This window comes from Lichenostomus cassidix, chromosome 5, assembly GCF_008360975.1.
Source record: "Lichenostomus cassidix isolate B80296 chromosome 5, HeHo_3.0, whole genome shotgun sequence".
Classification (NCBI taxonomy): Eukaryota; Metazoa; Chordata; class Aves; order Passeriformes; family Meliphagidae; genus Lichenostomus; species Lichenostomus cassidix.
Genome location: NC_139486.1, coordinates 59,243,506 through 59,263,619, shown reverse-complemented (window position 1 = coordinate 59,263,619; position 20,114 = coordinate 59,243,506). Strand labels below are relative to the sequence as shown.

The 20,114-nt window shown below is 46.1% G+C and overlaps 1 protein-coding gene across 1 annotated transcript; it reads right to left on the bottom strand.

Annotated features, from left to right (window-relative positions):
* Positions 1-10,493: 10,493 nt before the first annotated feature.
* Positions 10,494-11,420, bottom strand: LOC146436809 (olfactory receptor 5AN6-like). Its single transcript, XM_085063916.1, has one exon. The coding sequence runs from the start codon at positions 11,418-11,420 to the stop codon at positions 10,494-10,496; it is 927 nt and encodes a 308-aa protein (XP_084920042.1).
* Between the last annotated feature and the right edge of the window lie 8,694 nt (positions 11,421-20,114).

The window sequence follows — 20,114 nt, the reverse complement described above, 5'->3', positions numbered from 1 at the left end:
GGCTCCTGGAAGGTGCTGATTTTCCAAGGGCTGAAGGTTTTCATAAACAGGGAGGCTTTCAGACAGAGGGAGGATCTCAGAGGGCTGGAAGCTGTCGGAGGGTGTGGAAGGTCTTGAAAGGTCGAGGCTCTCAGAGGGTTGCAGGCTCTCACAGATGAGGAGGCTCTCAGCAGGAAGAAGGCTCTCGGAATCAGGGAGGTTTTCAGAGGGAAGAAGGTTCTTGGAATCGGAGAGGCTCTCGAAGGGATGCAGGTTGTCGCAGACAGGGAGGTTCTCAGAGGGAAGAAGGTTCTCGGAGACGGGGAGGCTCTCAGGGGGAATAAGGTTCTTGATGACAGGGAGGTTCTCAGAGGGAACAAGGTTCTCGGAGATGGGGAGGCTCTCAGAGGAAGGCAGGCTGCAGGCAAGAGGGAGGCTCTCGGCAGGCTGGAAGCTTTCACAGAGAATGGAAGCTCTTGGAAGGTCAGTTCCTTCAGAGCAACACACGTTCTCTGAGATAGGCAGCCTCTCAGGGGGAGAGAGCTCCTTGGAAGGAGGGAGGCTCTCAGATTGCTGGATGCTGTCCCAGAGAACGGAAGCTCTTGGAAGGTCAATTCCTTCAGAGCAATGCTTGTTCTCTGAGACAGAGAGGCTCTCAGCAGGAGAGAACCCCTTGGAAGGAGGGAGGTTCTCAGAGTGCTGGAGCTTCTCGCATGGCTGGAGGCTGTCAGAGGCAGTGGAGGCTCCCGGCAGGATGGCAGATCTCTGACACCCTGATGTTCTCTTGTGGGTGAAGGATCTCCGATGGAAGGAAATCCTTGAAAGGGTGGGAGCTCTCCCAGGGATGCAGATCCTAGGTGTGAGCAGCCTCTTGAAGTGACGGAGGCTCCTGGAGGAGCTGCACGAGCCACAGCAGGGCAGGTGGCCTTGCTTCACCAGCTTCTCCAGTTGTGCCCACAACACCTTCCACATCCCAGAATAAAGTGGCTCACGTGTCCCATGGCATGCCCACAGCAACAGCATCATTTCCTGCAGCTGCTGGGCCACAGCCAGGCAGGGGCCGCAGCTGCAGGGGCTGTCCAGGGGTCTGGCGGGAGCACATGGCCGCTTGCCAGGGGTCACCCGAGGCCTGGAGCACCTGGGAGCCACACGGGCTCCTCGGCTCCTCCGTGAGCCTCTGGGCAGAACCCCAGCATGCTTACGATTCTTTACGACACTTCCATGCTGCCTCCATGGCATCCAGTGGCCAACGGCCCACCAGATAGCCACAGCGGCCAGCAGCAGGAAAAGTGCAGACATGACGACACCGACGGCGCTCATGGCTCCAGGGCGTAGCATCGCGACTGCACTGGCAGCTGCGCCTGCTGGCCCCTCTTATATAGCTGAGGCACGGCTTTGTGACCTCACAGTGCCGTGGGCCAGCTGAGCCCTGTGACATCCCAGCCCTGCCTGACGCTGGCGCTCAGCTCCTTTGTGCTGTCACAGCCCTGCCTCCCTCAGGGATCTGTGAACGTGGCTCATCCCTAAAGATAACCATGGTCAGAAAAAGTGTGGAAGTCAAAACAGGAGCTCAGCCTGTTGCAGTGAAGCATTCCCTGGAGCATGAGGCACATCAGAAAGGATTCTTGGTGCCACCAGTGTTCTCCCCATGGCTCCCTGGACAATGCAGAAGTGACGATAGGAAACACCCACTACTCTGTGCCTGAGAAGATTCTCCAGAGACAAAGGGAGTTAAAGCTTCTTTATCTCTTGGGAGCTCTCCAGACATGGCTGTTGAGGGCTAGGAAGAGGTTTCTGTTAGCAGCTCAACAACTTCTGCAATGCCTCTGTTCTACAGAAATCAGGATTTCCCAAGGAGTGCTCCTGGTGCTCCCAGTGCTCTGGTTTTGACTGGGATAGGGTTCAGGACTTCCCAATAGCTGGCACATGCTGGATTGGGATTCATGATGGGAATGCTGTGGATCACACAGGGGTGGTTTGGTTTCTGCTGAGCAGGGCTTGCCTACCTCAAGGACTTTGCAGTGTCCCATGGGACAATACATGTTTGCCACTGGGAATGGAGGGATGCGTGTTGAAGACAGAGGCAAAGAATGCACTAAACACCTGTAAGAATGCATTTAACACCTGTACAGTGTCTCTGTCCCTGTTAGTGAGATCACAGTCTAAACTCTGGAAGAAGCTGATGTTATTTCCACACTCTCTTTTTACCTTTAATATATTTGACAATTCTCTTTTTATTGTGCCCCACAAAAAGAATTAAATTCCTTTTGAAAAGTAAATAGATGGTGAACAGTGTCAATCCTTTCTGGAAACAGACAGCATGAGAAGAGATGTTTTAGGGCTGGGGGCTTCTACCAGGGAAAGGTGAATCTGGACTGGATTAAAAGAGTTGGAATAAATGTAATTACATGACAAAGGGCTTGGCAAGAGAGAGACTTTCGATATCAAAGTTGGGTGGGAAGGGAATTTAAAGCTCATCCCATTCCAACCCCCTGCCATGGGCAGGAACACCTTCCACTAGACCAGGTTGCTCCAAGTCCTGTCCTACAACACTTCCAGGGATGGGGCAGCCACAGCTTCTCTGGGAAACCTGTGCCTCACCACCTTCACAGGGAGGAATTTCTCCCCACTATTCAATGTAAGTCCACTCTCCTTCAGTTTAAGATTGTCAGGTTGAAATGAAGAATTAAGAAAGCCCACCAGCTGGTCTGAGCTCCAGATCCCACCACCATCCCACCAGTGGGCCCTGAGCTCCAGGTGCCACCATCCAGGTGCTCACAGCTATTTCCACTACAAGTGATGCTGTTTCCATTCCCAGAGCAAGAAGTGATCCTGGGAGACCAACCACCCTTCAAGGAATCATCAGCTTAACAAGATCTTCTGGGCTTTGCCAAGAAAGTTTCCTAATCATCAAGGAAGCTTCTCAGAGGGCTTTTAAACAACTTCTGTCATCCTTCTTAATGAGCCACGAGAGACTAATTAGCAAGGGGAAACCATGGAGAAACTTTCTTCCTTGTTAAAGACAAAGTGAACTTCTCCAGCTGCTTTGTTTGCCACATCCAGGAGACAAAGAGCTGCAGGGTCAGTGTGGTGGGATTGTGACTGTGTGGAGGGACCTTAAAACTCATCCCATTCCAACCCACTTCCAAGGGCAAGGATGCTTCCCACTATCCCAGGCTGCTCCAAGCCCTGTCCAACCCAGCCTGGAACTCTTCCAGGGATCCAGGGACAGCCACAGATTCTCTGGGCAACCTGTGCCTGGGCCTCCCCAGCCTCACAATAGGGAAAAATTTCTTCTCCATACCCAATCTAAATGCTCTGAATTTCTTCCCCATACCCAATCTAAATGCTCTGAGAGTGTGAAGCTATTCCCCCTCATCCTGTCACTCCAGACCCTTGCCCAGAGTCCCTCTGCAGCTCTCCTGGAGCCCCTTTAGGCTCTGCAAGAGGCTCTCAGCTCTCACCCCTGAGATGAAATTCCCACCTACAGGCTGAACCCAGACATGGGTTACTGCTGGCTTAGCAGTTGGACTCCATGATCTTAAAGGGCTTTTCCAGCCAAAATAATTCTGGGATGCTGTAAATACTTCTACCCCATATTTGCTGCTGGTCAGCATTCCTGCCTCTCCTGCTGGCCTCTGGGCTCAGCTTCACTGTAGTTCCCACCATTTGTTCTTCCTTCCTTCCTCTGTGCCTCATGATTTATTTTAGAGGGGTGTTTTGCATGGGAGAGAGGAGATTTATGTGCTTTTGCAGTTTGACAGGCTTTAAGACAGCTAGTTCCCCAAGACTTAGTCCCGTTCGCAAGATTCTTTGATATCTGGCTGATTTGTCTAAAAATACCATTTATTTGACACAGAACATAACAAACATATAAACATAGAACAGATTGACATACATAGACACACAATGAATACATAATTGCAACACTATGGTAGCTAAAAATGCAATTATGGGGTAAAACCTTGCTTGAACTATAAAAATAGTTAAAAACGCAAGAAATGCTTGCTTGAACGATAATGCAAGTTAAGAAAGGTACTTATAAGTTAGCCGGAATAATACAATTTAGGAAACTGAATGATCTCACCAAATCCAGTTTTTGGAGCTGGAATACATTAAGATTTTCTCACTCAATCCCAGGGAAGTAATTGCAGGGCTGCGTCCAGACCTGGGGAGAAGGTATTTCTTCACGCTGTAGAAAGCTTCTGATTTTACTGAGTTTTCGTGGTGTTTTATAGGGAAAAGAGTGTGTATTTGCGGTCACCTGAAAATTATTCACATTTTCTCAGTGTCTCGCTCTGAGTTCCAGACGCCAGCACTGATAGTCAGGATTAAGCCATTGACTAAATCTGAGCTATCGATCTTGGCTAGCAATCAGGGAGAGAGAGAAGGGGGGGGGGTGTCTGTCCTGCCACAATCCACCCCTGTGACCCAAAGACACAACTCTTACTTCATGAAGTGACAGTGCAGGTGTCTCTTGCCTCCATGCTATAAAACGCACTCACGTTTTTTAATTTAGGTATTATTGTTAAATTTTTAGTATATATTTGTTTCTAAATTGTATTATTCTTTAATGGAACGTTGTCTATGTTAATAGGAAGCATTTGCTGTTGCTTCAGTTTATGGGTTTATGTAGTAGATTATGTAACACAATATATATATAAAAGAAACATCAGTAGTAACAACTAAGAGATCATAAAATATGACATTAACTTTAGAATGTCTATAGTAATTGGAGACAATTTAACAAGTTAGTTATGTTGATATAAGTTCATGTAGGGTAGATTATTTCTACCCCTTGAATCTCAAGGTCATAGGAGGATGTGATGCAAATCAGGAACGAAGAAGAGTAGCCAGTGGTTGGCGATTCTTTTACTTCTTTTGTGGTTTTTAGTTCAGTCATCTTCTTCAGTGTTTCACTTGTTTTTGCTTAACATGTTAAATGTTAGACAATTCTACAATATTTTAAAGTAATACACATACACATATTAATTGATTTGATTGTCTCAGGGGAGTTAAAGATGTTATGAAAATTAATTGTTTTAATCATTTGGATTATAATTCCATTTGGGAATTTATATTTTATTTTGGGAGAATCAAAATTGATTCTGTAATTTGAGTTATATTTTAGGATGAAATTTTTCTCACTGTGACAATCAGAATTATAGATATACTAAGGTAATACTTGTAGAAATTAGATAAGATGTATATATATACACAAAAACATTATTTGAAATAATAAGATCATTGAATCATTTAGTACTCTAACAGTACTAAATAAGGTTTTCTTTTTGAGGCTTTTCTTTTTAGAGAAGATGGTCATCATTTGATCTATATATTTTTGTTGGTTCTAATTTTTGCAAATTTTTGGTATATAATTTATATCATTAATGAACATTAATATTAGAAAATTTTTTTAGCTTTATTTTTACAAAGCTAGTAGTGTTTTATATTGTTTGGAATAGGCACACTAGTGTGTGGTTAACATGCTTGTCTTAGCTATGTTTAGATATGAATGACACTTGGAATAGATTTTTACTATAATTTGACAGATACATTTAGGTAACTTCATTTTTTGGTGTGAAGCTACTTTTGGTGTTTTTAGACATCTGTATATACAGAGGCTTTAACAATTATTAGGGTTTTGTTACAATTTTGTTGAGATGGCTGATTAGCCATAATGCCTTACTGTAAATAATAACTTGTAAGCATGAGAAAAATGCAAATAATATTACAATGAATATTTTAGTTACAGTAAACTCATTAGTTACTATGCAGTCCAGTATGGTTTCTTTGTTTGGAGCTGGCTTCTTTGCTTGCAGGAGTTCAGGAGGTTTAATTCATTTCTTTAGCTGTGTAGGTAGTAAACAGCTTTTTCTTGTTGCTTGACAAGATTTCTTCTCTTGTTGCTTGAGTAGCTTTTCTTTCTCATTCAGGTACACCTAGCTTTTATCTGGTGAAAGTATACTTAAACATTCAAGGTTAATAGAGCAATGAAATCAACACGATTTAAGCAATAATAGATATGTTTTCTTGAGAATTGTTATTCCCCTTTTGGCTTATAGTTGGAAATACGTCGCTATTTTTATTGCTGTCGGACGGGGGCAGTGCAGAGCGGTTTGCGAGGAAATAAGAGTTTTGCTCTCAGCAAAACCAGATTTGTTATAGGGGAAACACTCATTGGGAGTTGGTTTTATGCTGGTAGTTATAAGAATCAGCAGCTACTTAGGCCATGGGCCCTCGAGCATTTGTTAGCATCATTGGTACAATCTCGATTTGGGATAGATTTGCAAAATTATTGCAATGTGTGGTCATTTGGATGCGTTTTAACTCAGTTTATTTGGATTTTTTTTTTTTTTTCGATTTTGAGCTTCAGCTAATAGCTAAACCAAACAGGTAAAGTAAAAAGAAATTATGTTTCCCTTTGCAACTGCTAAAATCTAGCACAAAAAGGGCACAGGAGTTTTTAAGAGGATGTTAGAGGTATACAGAAAGAAGTATACAGAAAGCCAGGAAGATGTAGCATTTTAAAAAAAAAACCCGTTTTTAACACTCATTCTTTCTTGCTTCACTCTCACATTCACACCTTTTTATATCATACAGGCGTCCCCGAGATACATGTCGACATGATTTAATTTATACATTTTCACACACACTACATACACACGCCAGAGATTTTAAAGCGTACTGATAATATACGGGAAGAAATTAGTAAATCCAGGAATTAGAGGTTTGTGAAAGGTATGTAGAAACGCAAGAGAGAGAGAGAGAGAGAGAGAGAGAGATGGGGGAGAGGGGGTTGGAAGTTTGCTAAGACGTTTTTTTTTTTTTTCTTTGAAACGGAGGAGTTTGTTTCCCCGCTTCCTCCCCACACACTGTTTGTGCTAAAGAGATTTTCTTCTTCTTTTTAGAGATAGGGGTTTTTATGCTTTTGTGAGGATTCAATTTAACATTTGAATCATTAATTTTCATCAGAGTTTTTCTGAATTTCATAATTTTATTCCCAGGCGGGGTTATTAACTCTGGAATTTCTTTTATCATTTCTGTTTACTAATTACATGCAATTTTTAGATATAAAGCAAGTACATGAGAGATTCGTTAATTTTTAGCAAGTTTTGTGCTTCATGTAATTTCATCAGAGGGTTTTTCCTCATTTTAAGCTAGTTTATCGCCAGCAGAGTGTAACATCTGTGTTTTGTAAGTTTTTGCTGAAGATTGTTTGTTACACATTTTGCTTATAGACAGAGGGCTGATAGATTTTTTGCTGATTACCTAGGCCTTTGGCAATTGGCATTTAATATATTTTTAGAGCGACCAGCACTCTCTATACCCAGTGTCATGATGGTTTATTTAGGTTTCATATAAAATGGTTTGTTAGACGTAAGAGATAACAGAACAAAGAAGCTAAACACTCATATACTACACAATATAGTTACTCATAGCTATGTGAATTTTTGTGCCTCCGTAAAATAAGATGTTAGCTCTTTAGCTGTTAATTTCTTAAATCGTACGCCAGATATCCTGCCGACTACGCCATTTTGTTTTGCATGGGAGAGAGGAGATTTATGTGCTTTTGCAGTTTGACAGGCTTTAAGACAGCTAGTTCCCCAAGACTTAGTCCCGTTCACAAGATTCTTTGATATCTGGCTGATTTGTCTAAAAATACCATTTATTTGACACAGAACATAATAAACATATAAACATAGAACAGATTGACATACATAGACACACAATGAATACATAATTGCAACACTATGGTAGCTAAAAATGCAATTATGGGGTAAAACCTTGCTTGAACTATAAAAATAGTTAAAAACGCAAGAAATGCTTGCTTGAACGATAATGCAAGTTAAGAAAGGTACTTATAAGTTAGCCGGAATAATACAATTTAGGAAACTGAATGATCTCACCAAATCCAGTTTTTGGAGCTGGAATACATTAAGATTTTCTCACTCAATCCCAGGGAAGTAATTGCAGGGCTGCGTCCAGACCTGGGGAGAAGGTATTTCTTCACGCTGTAGAAAGCTTCTGATTTTACTGAGTTTTTCGTGGTGTTTTACAGGGAAAAGAGTGTGTATTTGCGGTCACCTGAAAATTATTCACATTTTCTCAGTGTCTCGCTCTGAGTTCCAGACGCCAGCACTGATAGTCAGGATTAAGCCATTGACTTAATCTGAGCTATCGATCTTGGCTAGCAATCAGGGAGAGAGAGAAGGGGGGGGGGGGTGTCTGTCCTGCCACAAGGGGAAACCACACAATTACCCAAAACTAAGCAAAACCAATTTAATAATAAAACCAAAATATGATCCAAATGACAGGACAGAGAGCAGTGGTGGGAAATTCCACCAGAAACCATGGGAGATGCCAGATGATGGCTCTCAGCTCCTTGAGCATCCTTGGGCCTTGAGTTTGGTCACTGCCCACTCTGTGGTGGCACACAGGAAATTTCCCTTGGAAATTAATGACTTTGGAAATAGCTGCATAAGGAAGAGACTTGCACTGGTAAATAAATGCCACTACTTTCAGAAAGTTCAATGGAAGTGTGAGGTTTTATGTCCCACTTCTTTGTATAGATGTAATTATATATATATGCAGATTTATGTGTAGAAAGTCTTAATATATACATTTCTTTATCTATATAAAGAAAACTTGTATTTAATTTTTTTCTCAAAAATATATCTAATCTTAAAATATTTAAATTAATCTCCTGAAATATATAATTTGTCTTTTGGTATTAAAAAGAGAAATTGGTCTCTTGGTATTAAAAAGTCAGGTGATGGTCAAGTTAAGACCAGTTGGACACAAAGCCATTGAATGGCTTCTCAAAATATTAATCAGATATTAAATATTTTTCAAATATTTTTAAAAATTATTTAATATCTTATCACCAAACAATGGTTGTAAGGCCCTGGAAGACGGAGAGTTGCTCTGGGGTTTATGGTTTAAGTGTCTTAATGTTTTCTTAATACTTATGGAGGTTTGATGTTTTAAATAAAACATTAAAATAATCTTTCATTGCCGGCAGCGAGGGAAGTAAGATGACAATTCAATATGAGTGATAAGCAAGCTCCGTTTATTTCACTGTATGCGTGGCTTATATACTGTTACAAATGCTTATACTTACTAGTCACTATTTCATTGGTTAAGCACAAAGGTTACAATCTGCATACCATTGCATTCCATCCTCACAATTTCAGGGTTCCTCCTAATTTTTCTTAATCTCAAGTTTTTCTACGGTACTTTTCCCATGGTACTTTCCCACAGCTCAAGGGCACTCTGTCCTTGGGCTCCTGTCCTGTCAGCATTTATCTTACTGCTCTGGCCTGTATGGCTTCCTTCAGCTAGCACTGGCTTTGCTCACACAAGCCCTCTAAGGATCCGTGACCGTGGTCTTGAAGCCATCCTTCAACATTTCATTTTATTGAAAGAAAAGATGTACAATCTTCCCTGCACCTAAATTAAGCAATGCCATGAGTAGGACAGTTACAGAGGATCAGAAGGGTGGGAGAACAGCAGGAGTTGCACACAGAGGTCCCACTTCATGGTCCTGATCACAGAGTCAGGGAATTGGTTAGGCTGGAAAATCCTCTAGGATCACCAAGTCCCACCATTCCCCCAGCACTGCCAAGGCCACCACTAATCCATGTCACCAGGTACCACATCCACACAGCTTTTAAATGCCTCCAGGGATGGGGATTCCACCACTGCCCTGGGCAGCCTGTTCCAGGGCTGGACAGCCTTTTCCATGGAGGATTTTTCCCTCTATCCAACCTAAACCTCTGCTGGTGCAATTTGAGGACATTGCCTCCACATCTGGGGACATGAGTTGAGGACATTTGGGGTCACTGCCATGGGGGTCAGCAGAGCCAAAAAGAGAGGAACAGGAGCATGAACAGCTCAGGGGTTTTATCCAGGCAGCTGGATTAAATATTAACAAGGGAATTACCAATAGGCTTTGGGGACAAAGGATTCAGCTGACTGATCCTGAGTGCCTGTGAAATGTGTGTCATTAACAAATCAGCAAACTACATTGATCCTGGCTTGATTTAACCTAACTGAGGAGCTTCTCCTCCATCCCTAGTCATTCCATCTCTCTAGGAGAGCCCCATCACTCTGGATTTCAGCATGGACCTGGCACAGGGTGAGAAAATACACTAATTGGGGGATTTTTGCTTTTTTTCACATGTGCAATACTTGTGCACCAAAACATTAACACCAAACCTTTCACAGAATCTGGGAATGGTTTGGGTTGGAAGAGACCTTAAGGCTCATCCAGTTCTGCTGCCCTGCCAAGAGGAGGGATACCTTCCACTAGACAAGGCTGCTCCAAACCTCATCCAAACACCAAAATAGGAGTGAAAAGGCTCCTCTCAGCTGATATTGAATCAACCAGCACACCATCTAAGTCAAAGTGCAAAAGACACCGAAAATGTTCCTCTGAGATATTTAACAAACCTCCCAGGATATCACCAGCATCTCCATTTTATTTAGTCCTTATGTTACAACATCCAAGCTTATTTTATGTCCCTGAGTCTTCTCAAAGCCTCCTTCACCTCCTGGTTCCTCAGGCTGTAGATCCAGGGGTTCAGCATGGGGGTCACCATGGTATAGAGCACAGCAGCCCATTTATCTCCTGTTCTGGAGGTGTGTGACCTGGGGATTAAGTACATGAAAATCAATGCCCCATAGAAGGTGGTGACAGTGATGAGGTGGGAGGCACAGGTGGAGAAGGCTTTGCGCTTGCCCTGGGCTGATCTAATGCTCAGGATGGTGGAGATGATGGCCACATAGGACACCAGGACCACCAGGGGGCTGGGAACACCAAACACATATGCTGAAGTCCTCAGGATGATGAGGCTGTAGATGTTGTTAGAGGTGGAGAGTGAGATCAGCACAGAAATGTCACAGAAGAACAGATGGATGGCACTGGAGCCACAGAAGAACAAGCTGGACATGCCGATGGTTTGTGCCACACCATTGGTCAGCCCCACAAGGTAGCACCCAGTGACCAGGCGGAAGCAGCGCTCTGGGGACATGACAAGGGGGTAGAGCAGGGGGTGGCAAATGGCCACATATTGATCATAGGCCATTGTAGCCAGCAGAGAGCACTCACTGATCACTAAAAAGGCAAAACTGGACACCTGAGCCATGCACCCAGCATAAGTGATTCCCTCCTTCCTCAACAAAACCCCAACCAACATTCTGGGGGTGACAAGGGTGGAAGTGCAGAGGTTCACAAATGCCAGGTTGCCCAGGAAATAATACATGGGGGAGCAGAGCACGGGACTGACTCTGATCAAGGCAATCATCCCCAGGTTTCCCAGGATGGTGACAAGGTAGATGAGCAGGAACAGCAGGAATTGGGCAACCTGAGTCGCCGGGTCCTCGGTGAACCCTGCCAAGATGAACTCTGTTGCTTGGGTGCAATTCCATCCTGACATTCCTTCAAAGTGTGTTCTCTCTGTGAACTCATTGCTGGACATTTTTTCCAGGAGGAAAACCCTCTTTCCGGTGGGATTTGCTTGGAGATAACCCTACAGGATCTAAAGTGAGAGTTTAGGTACAGATCAATTAGAAAAACCTGGGCGGAAGTCAAGGCACAGTTAGGGAGAAGCTGTTGGTTACACAACCCTGAGTAGCTTTACCTTGGTGCTGCCTTTAATCCCCTGTGTGTGTTCAGTCTGGGACTTTGAGATCATCCAGCACAACCTGTAACATGGAGAAACCCAATAAAACCTGTAAAAGACAGCACAGAATTGATTATTCATCCTTGGTTGACATCTGCCAAACACCTGTTTTGTCTGTCTTTTCTACAGAATCCCAGAAGTGTTTGGGTTGGAAGGGACTTGCAGACCATCTCATTCCACCCTCACTCCATGTGCAGGGACATGTTCCATTAGACCAGGTTGCTCCAAGCCCCATCCAACCTGGCCTTGAACACTTCCAGGGATCCAGGGGCATCCAAAACTTCCTGACTATGAAGCCTCCCCTCCCTCCTGGACACACTCTTTTGGCTCTAAAAGGTTTTCCCAGCTCTTTGCCCTGGTCCTGCAGCCTTCAAATGAAAATGTGCAACACACAAAGCCGAGCAACCTCCTCCTGAAAATAATATTTTGGGAAAAATATTTTAAAAATCACCTTTTAGATGTGCCTTATATCAGCAGTGGTAAGATCCACAAGTGTTCCTTACAGGAAATATTCCAGTCCTTGTCCAGGAGCCCTTTGTGGTCAGTGAGGAGAAGTTTCCAGAGCAAGCATTCCAACGGGGTGTCCTCACCACACACCTGCTGTGCATCACCTGCATTTGGTGCTAAGCCCTGAGTACGATGAGGAACTGGAGCCCAGGAGCCTCCAGGTAGGACCTGAGATGAAAATTGAAGGTGTTTCTTCTTGGCAAGAGAAAACAAGAGGAGATGGGTGGCTCAGCATGCGCTGTCCTTGCTCACGGTTCTCCAGGATGATCTTCTCCTACATCTCTGCACTCTCTGCTTTCCTCCTGATGCTCTTGGAGGTGAATGTTAGGTGCACCTCCCTGGAACTCCGGAAAGGAGTCTGAAAATATACCCTTGTCAGCAAACACCTTTGTTATTCCATGTAATTTGGGGATGTGGGGACACTTGGAGCCCCAGGAGAGTGACAAAGCCCAAAGTGGGTTGTTATCTCTTCTCTGAGATTCTGAATTTCGAGGCAATTGCCCAGAGGAGATGATCTCACCCTGAGGTAGCGACAGGGCTTTGGGGTTTCCCCACAGCAACCACAGAGCAACACTGCACCTGTTGTGTCCAATTTTTGTGCACTTTTGGAGATTTTTCAGCTCCACAAATGCCATGTTTGGCCTTGTAACACCAGGGAGCTGAGGGGGACCTCACTGGTGGGGCACAATCCCATGGGAGCTGGTAGCCATCAGCAGTTCCAGACACCAGAGATGATGAACCACCTTTCTACCCAGTCTAAATTCCTTGTACCCAAACCACAGCTCTCCTGTCCCATCTCTGGAAGTGTTCAAGGCCAGGCTGCAGAAACCTGGTCTACTGGGAGGTGTCCCTGCCCATGGCAGGGGTGTGGAACAAGATGAGCTTTCAGGTCTCTTCCAAACCAAACCATTCCAGGGTTCTATGAACACTGGCTTCAAGAATCCAGGAGAATCACAGAATATGCTGAGTTGGAAGGGATTGACAAGGGTCACAGAGTCCATCTCTCAGCCCCACACAGAACCATCTCCAAGAGTCACACCATGTGCCCAAGAGCATTGTTCAAATCACTCCTGTGAGCTCTGCCAGTCTTGGTGCAGTGCCCACTGCCCTGGGGATCCTGTTCCAGTGCCCAACCACCCTCTGGGGGAAGAACCTCTTTCTAATATCCATCCTAAGCCTCCCCTGACTCAACTTCAGGCCATTCCTCTTCTAAGCATGCTTCCCTGTAAAATAGCCAATTTCATCCCCTCCTCCGTTATTCCTTGTACACAATCTCACAAAATGCCTCACTGACCTTTGGCTCCTGGCCAATTGTTTTCTGTAGGATATTCAGTGTCACATCCCTGAGCAGCCCAAGCAGACAAATCAGGGTTGTGAGCATGTTATGATCCAATTATTAAGGTTCTTTTGAAATACCTCTGCCCAAATTAAGATACAAACGAGACCATATGCCAGTCAATAGTATGGGTTTTATTTAAGAGAAATTATGAGAGAGAGAGGGAAGAAAAGAGAGAAAAAGAGAAGTAAGAAAAGAGGTGGGGGGGACAGAAAGAGGGAAAGAGAAAATATCACCATCCGTGGATCCCAACGATGTTGCGTTGACCCTCTCCAGCCGGTCTCCTTGGTGGTGATGGTCCCCCCAAAAGCACAGGATGCCATGGGTTAATATACAGTCAGACCAGGGGCAATGTCTAGGCATGTCCCCCCAGGGGAGGGGCAGCCTCTAGCAGCAGACTCTGCTTGCATCACCTGCACTCCTGTGGTGCCAGGCCTAGCACTCTGGGGGGTCTGTGATGGATTGTGACTCCCCCTCAGCTGCCTCTCATGTGAAAGTCCCATGGATGTAGCCAGTGAGGTTGGGGGTTCCACAGCTGGGCCAGTTTGTGTAAACCTGGCTTCTGTGAGCTGTGCTCTGCCCCCACCCCAAACTCAGCCAGGGATGATTCTCAGCACAGCTGGTGGCTTTGGCCTTTGTGTATGCATACCTTTCCCTCAGCTTGAGATGATTGAACAATAGGTTTCCCTTTATCTAATCTCAGCAGTTTGACTCAGTCCAAAGTCCCAGTCAGGTATCTTCAGGGAGGTTTTTTTGATTGTAGCTTCTTTATACACTTTTTGTTACAATGAGCAAAACTTTATATCAAAGTTTGAGGCATGAACTATTTCAGTCGCTGACACCTTGTCACAGCCAAGCACTGGAGAGCCCCTGCCAGAACTGGGAATTCCTGCAGATGAATCCACTGGCAGGCAAAGAGGCTTCTGACTGTGCTGGGACAGAGCCCAGCTTGGACAGTGTGCAATAAACAAGATCACACAACTTCCAGTGTGGGAACATCTGGCTTCAGCCTCCTCCTGGGTTTCTCCCAAAGCCTGGCCAGGGCTCAGGGAGCATCCCAGGGAGTTGCCTTAGACCATGGATCTCCCAACAAGGCCCCAGGGTTGATTTCAGGGCCTTGTCCAGCTTCTCAGTACAGAAAGGTCAATACACATTTTTTTTTAATGAGCAGATACTGAGATCCTTGCAGTAATAATCCTGTGGATTTCATTAATGAGAGAACACACATACAACACCTGGTTTGAAGGTTCACTCAGAGATCAACTTCAGCTCAAGGCTGCTGCTCAGGCCTCAGTATTTCAGTAAGTCACAAGCTGTTTGAACCTCTGCAGAAAGCTTGCTCACATCTGCTGTGGAACCACACTTCAGGCAGCATTTCCTCTGCCCATTCCAGAGGATAATTAGCTGCCATAACAGAGTAATGACTGATCGTGGAATTACAGAAAGCAGGGAGAGGAAGGATGCTTTTACTTCCACCCAGAAAGTCAAAGGATATCAAAAAACCATTAGGTGTACACCTGAGCAATTTCCTAAGCAGAACCAGGACATAAGATGACAGTCACTCCTGACTTCCAAGGCAGTGCTGGGAGCTCTGGCACTCATCTTTAGTCCTTGTCTTGGACAGCAAGGCAATCCAAGGGACAGCAATCCAGGTTTCTGCTGCTTCTTCAAGGAGCTGCCAAACAGCACTATTCTGGCTGAACACAGCAGCAAAACCAGCACACCCTTCCTTGGGCAAAACTCAAGCTGCTGTAAAGCTAGGAACACAAGACAACCTTCCCTTTCCACTGAAGGATATTGATCCAGCTCTTCTGACATGTGGACATTAGAGACAGCAGCCTCTAACACCTTGTGAAATCAAATCACATGCCCAGATGTTTTCCAGCTTGTGTCATTCAGCTCCTCACTTACCATTCATAGTCTTCTGACAAGTATTAACAAATATTAACATAAGCATATTTCTAGGTTTCAACAAATCTCTGTCTTGGTTTGAAAGACAGGTGCCTGCTAAGAGAGGTGGAACCCTCCCTTAGGACAGAGAATGTGGTCTCCCTTCCCTCCAAATTATTTTAATTTTGAAATCAAGGGCTTTCAGGCAAAGGTATGGGAAAAGGAATACCAATTCTTTACTAGTATCTATAAACAAGCAATACCAATTATAGCAACCACAAAAAGAACCAGAAAACCAATAGCAGATGACTTTTTGAGCTGCCGATCCCTTTCCCTTGGGGTGTAATCACTGTCGCGAGCAGCAGGGGCGCTGTTGAGCTCCCGGTGGGCCAGGGCTGTTGCGATGCCTGCCAAGCCGCTGCAGGTGGCGCTGTGGCGCAGGGTCAGGCCAGCCTCACACAGCTGGTAATGGCAGGGAGCTGAGAAAGCAGGCAGGCAGGCAGCCTGGAGCGACGAGCAGGGCGGCAGGGGGGCAAGGGCTGGCTCTCCCCGGCTAGCCAGCGAGGCAGCAAGGACTCTGCAGTCATGGCAGACGCTGCAGTCTTGTGCGGTGGAAGCAGGGTGGGTGGCAGGGACAGCCGGACTCCCCGGCAGCTGCTGCGAGAAACGCATCCGGGAAAACGTGCACTTCCCAGTGGGAAAGAGGTTGAATCAAAGCTCACCCAGTCAGAAGGAGAAGACAGAGCACAGTTGGATCTCCTGCGGTTGCAGCCAGAAGCGAAGAGCAGTCCCTTTCCTCCAGGTGTCTGACAGAACGAGTGCCAGTCTCAAACGGCTGGCTGCTTCCTTCCCCTGCCCCACCTAGCACACCCTTTTGTCTCTTACAAAAGACTTGATGGCTCTAATCAGCCAATTATTTGTTGCTTAGTAACAGGGTTGGAGAAAAAATTCCAATGCCCCTCAACATCCGACAATCTCTCATCAAATCATCTTGTTTTTTTGACACAAAAACCTCATGTGCAAAATGTCACCATGTTTTCCTATTCAGACTTATTTGGAAGTATTTGAGAAAATCATGATCTCGTAGGGACTCACAGAAACTCTCCCAACTCCATTTGCTGCTTCTCCTTCTGCCTGGGCCCAAAGACATTCTGGGTCTACCTTTGCCAGAAACCTCAGGAGAAAAAAGTGCAGTTATTGCCATGAATTATTGCCACAGGCTTTGGGTTCACTGCTGGGTTACATTTCTATTATATTCTGTACATATAAGGACGGAGCTGTCACCCTGCTGGAGCTGATTTGTCCATTCTCTGCTCTGCTCTCACAAACCCGTCTCTTTTTTGAGACAGACATAATGAGACACACACTTGTAATCCAGAGCCATAAGAAGTAAAAGTTTTTTATTATTCTCTGCTGCTGCTCTTATACCTCTTCACAGTTACCGTGCTTATTAAGATTGGCTGCTAGCAAACAATGACAAGGCAGTCCAACAGACAATGACCATTCAGGCAACAATACATTTAGCTATACAAGGAAAAGTATAGTTAGTTACATATTATATGCAATTCCCTTATTGTACACAATTCATGTTTCAAAATAAGAACATCTTCTCCTGGTGTTCAGCATAATTTCTTTCATTGATTATAATCCTACTTTTCACTGTGGATTTCATTGTGGCTGAAAAATCTCACAGGCAAATTCTGACTGGTGTGAGGCAGGGCTGCCATGTCACAGGGCTCTGCTGGCCCACGGCACTGTGAGGTCACAAAGCCGTGCCTCAGCTATATAAGAGGGGCCAGCAGGCGCAGCTGCCAGTGCAGTCGCGATGCTACGCCCTGGAGCCATGAGCGCCGTCAGTGTCGTCATGTCTGCACTTTTCCTGCTGCTGGCTGCTGTGGCTATCTGGTGGGCCGTTGGCCACTGGATGCCATGGAGGCAGCATGGAAGTGTCGTAAAGAATCGTAAGCATGCTGAGGTTCTGCCCAGAGGCTCATGGAGGAGCCGAGGAGCCCGTGTGGCTCCCAGGTGCTCCAGGCCTCGGGTGACCCCTGGCAAGCGGCCACGTGCTCCCGCCAGCCCCCTGGACAGCCCCTGCAGCTGCGGCCCCTGCCTGGCTGTGGCCCAGGAGCTGCAGGAAATGATGCTGTTACTGTGGGCATGCAATGGGACACGTGAGCCACTTTATTCTGGGATGTGGAAGGTGTTGTGGGCACAACTGGAGAAGCTGGTGAAGCGAGGCCACCTGCCCTGCTGTGGCTCGTGCAGCTCCTCCAGAAGCCTCCGTCGCTTCAAGAGGCTGCTCACACCTAGGATCTGCATCCCTGGGAGAGCTCCCACCCTTTCAAGGATTTCCTTCCATTGGAAATCCTTCACCCACAAGAGAACATCAGGCTGTCAGAGATCTGCTATCCTGCCGGGAGCCTCCACTGCCTCTGACAGCCTCCAGCCATGCGAGAAGCTCCAGCCCTCTGAGAACCTCCCTCCTTCCAAGGGGTTCTCTCCTGCTGAGAGCCTCTCTGTCTCAGAGAACAAGCATTGCTCTGAAGGAATTGACCTTCCAAGAGCTTCCGTTCTCTGTGACAGCATCCAGCAATCTGAGAGCCTCCCTCCTTCCAAGGGGCTCTCTCCCCCTGAGAGGCTCCCCATCTCAGAGAACGTGTGTTGCTCTGAAGGAATTGACCTTCCAAGAGCTTCTGTTCTCTGTGACAGCTTCCAGCAACCTGGCAGCCTACCTCCTTCCAAGGGGCTCTCTCCCCCTGAGAGGCTGCCTATCTCAGAGAATGTGTGTTGCTCTGAAGGAACTGACCTTCCAAGAGCTTCCATTCTCTGTGAAAGCTTCCAGCCTGCCGAGAGCCTCCCTCCTGCCTACAGCCTGCCTTCCTCTGAGAGCCTTCAGGATTCTGAGAACCTTATTCCCTCTGAGAGCCTTGCCATCTCCGAGAACCTTCTTCCCTCTGAGAACTTCCCTGTCTGCCACAACCTGCATCCCTTCAAGAGCCTCTCCGATTCCAAGAACCTTCTTCCCTCTGAGAGCCTCTCCAATTCCGAGAGCCTTCTTCCCACCAAGAGCCTCCCTGTCTGTGAGAAACTTCATCCCTCTGAGAGCCTCGGCCTTTCAAGACCTTCCCCACCCTCCGACAGCTTCCAGCCCTCTGAGATCCTCCCTCTGTCTGAAAGCCTCCCTGTTTATGAAAACCTTCAGCCCTTGGAAAATCAGCACCTTCAAGGAATCTCTGTTCCCTCAGAGAGCCTCAGTCATCAAAGCCTTCCTCCCTCCCCGAGGCTCAGTGAGACCTGCTGGCCTGAGGACAGCAGTTACTCCATGGACAGCTCTGCCAGCTCCCTTGGAGCCAAGGACATCAACCACCCCGGCGCATTCCTCAGCACTGACGTAGCCTGGGAAAGCCCAGAAGGAGAAATGGCAGCGCAGCCTGATCCTGTGAAGCATTCTCAGGAGGAGAAACTGGTGCAGCAGAAAGTATCCTGGAGCCCCCAGCTGTCACCCCACGGCTCCCAGGACGCTGTGCCAGCTGTGCCAACTGGGAACACTCCTTGCTTGGTGGCAGAGATGAGCCCCAAGAGACCCAGGAGGTTTCTCCATCTCCGGGAAGCTGCCCCAAGACGGCCACCAAACATGAGGAATGTGTATGTGGTGGCAGGTCAGATCTGAGGAGCAGGAGGTGTTAAATAAATTAGGATTTTCCCCAAGAGCTGTGTGAGTGTTTGCACTGGTCTGGATTTGACAGGGATAGGGTTCCTTTCTACTCAGTAAGTGGCACAGAGCTGGGTTTGGATTCAGGATGGGATGTGGTGGATAGCACAGGGAGGCTTTGGTTGTTGCTGAGCAGGGCTTGCACTATTTTGGGCTCTGAAGTGTCCAATGGGTTAATCCGTGTTTTTCACTGGGAAGGGTGGAGTGAGTGTTGAAGACAGAGGCAAAGAATGCATGAAACACCTGTACTGTGTCTCTGTCTCTGTTTGTGAGGTGACCCTCCACACCATGGAAGGAGCTGATGTTATTCCTACAATGTTTTGGTCATTAATATATTTAAGAATACTCTTTTACCACTTGCAGAGCCTTTTGCAAACACAGCATACTCACAGAGCCAGCAGCTGGCTGTCATCCTGTCTTTTAAATGGTAAATAAACAAAGATCTGGGAACAAGCCAGTGTGACTGCCACTACAATTCAGTGCTCCAGTGAGCCAATTCTTGTCTTGATAAGGTGCTTCCAGCTATACTTTTTACTCTGTTAGAGCAACAGTTACTGTGCATTTGCCTTATGTCACTTTAACCCCTAGAATGACGCAAGGAGCCTTGGCAGGAGCAGGGATACAAAGGAGCATCCAGGGAACCAGAGAGGACAGGGCTGACCCCACTTGTCAGGGTAAGGTGCAGCCAGGGACTGCCCCCCTGACCACTGACTGAGCCCAAGAACAGCTGTAGCAGGCAATGTCAAACTCTCTCCTCAGTTTCTTCATTAGAAGTAATATTTGCATGGTAGTAAAATAGTATCTCTAACCCTTAGTCAGTTGCTAGTTTAGGACACAGTCAGAATCTGATCAAAACCTTTGTAGATGTCAATCCAGCAACAGAATTTTTCCCTTTACTGATTGTTGATCAGGTCCTTAATCTCACTGAGATGTGTCTGGATCTGACTGTCCACCTGTTAAGCCCTGGACACTGAGATCCAGTGGTTTAACTCAGGGTTCTATT

What these genes read in the sequence shown, in the direction of transcription:
- LOC146436809 (XM_085063916.1), bottom strand. Translation starts at nt 11,420, where the DNA reads ATGTCAGGATGGAATTGCACCCAAGCAACAGAGTTCATCTTGGCAGGG.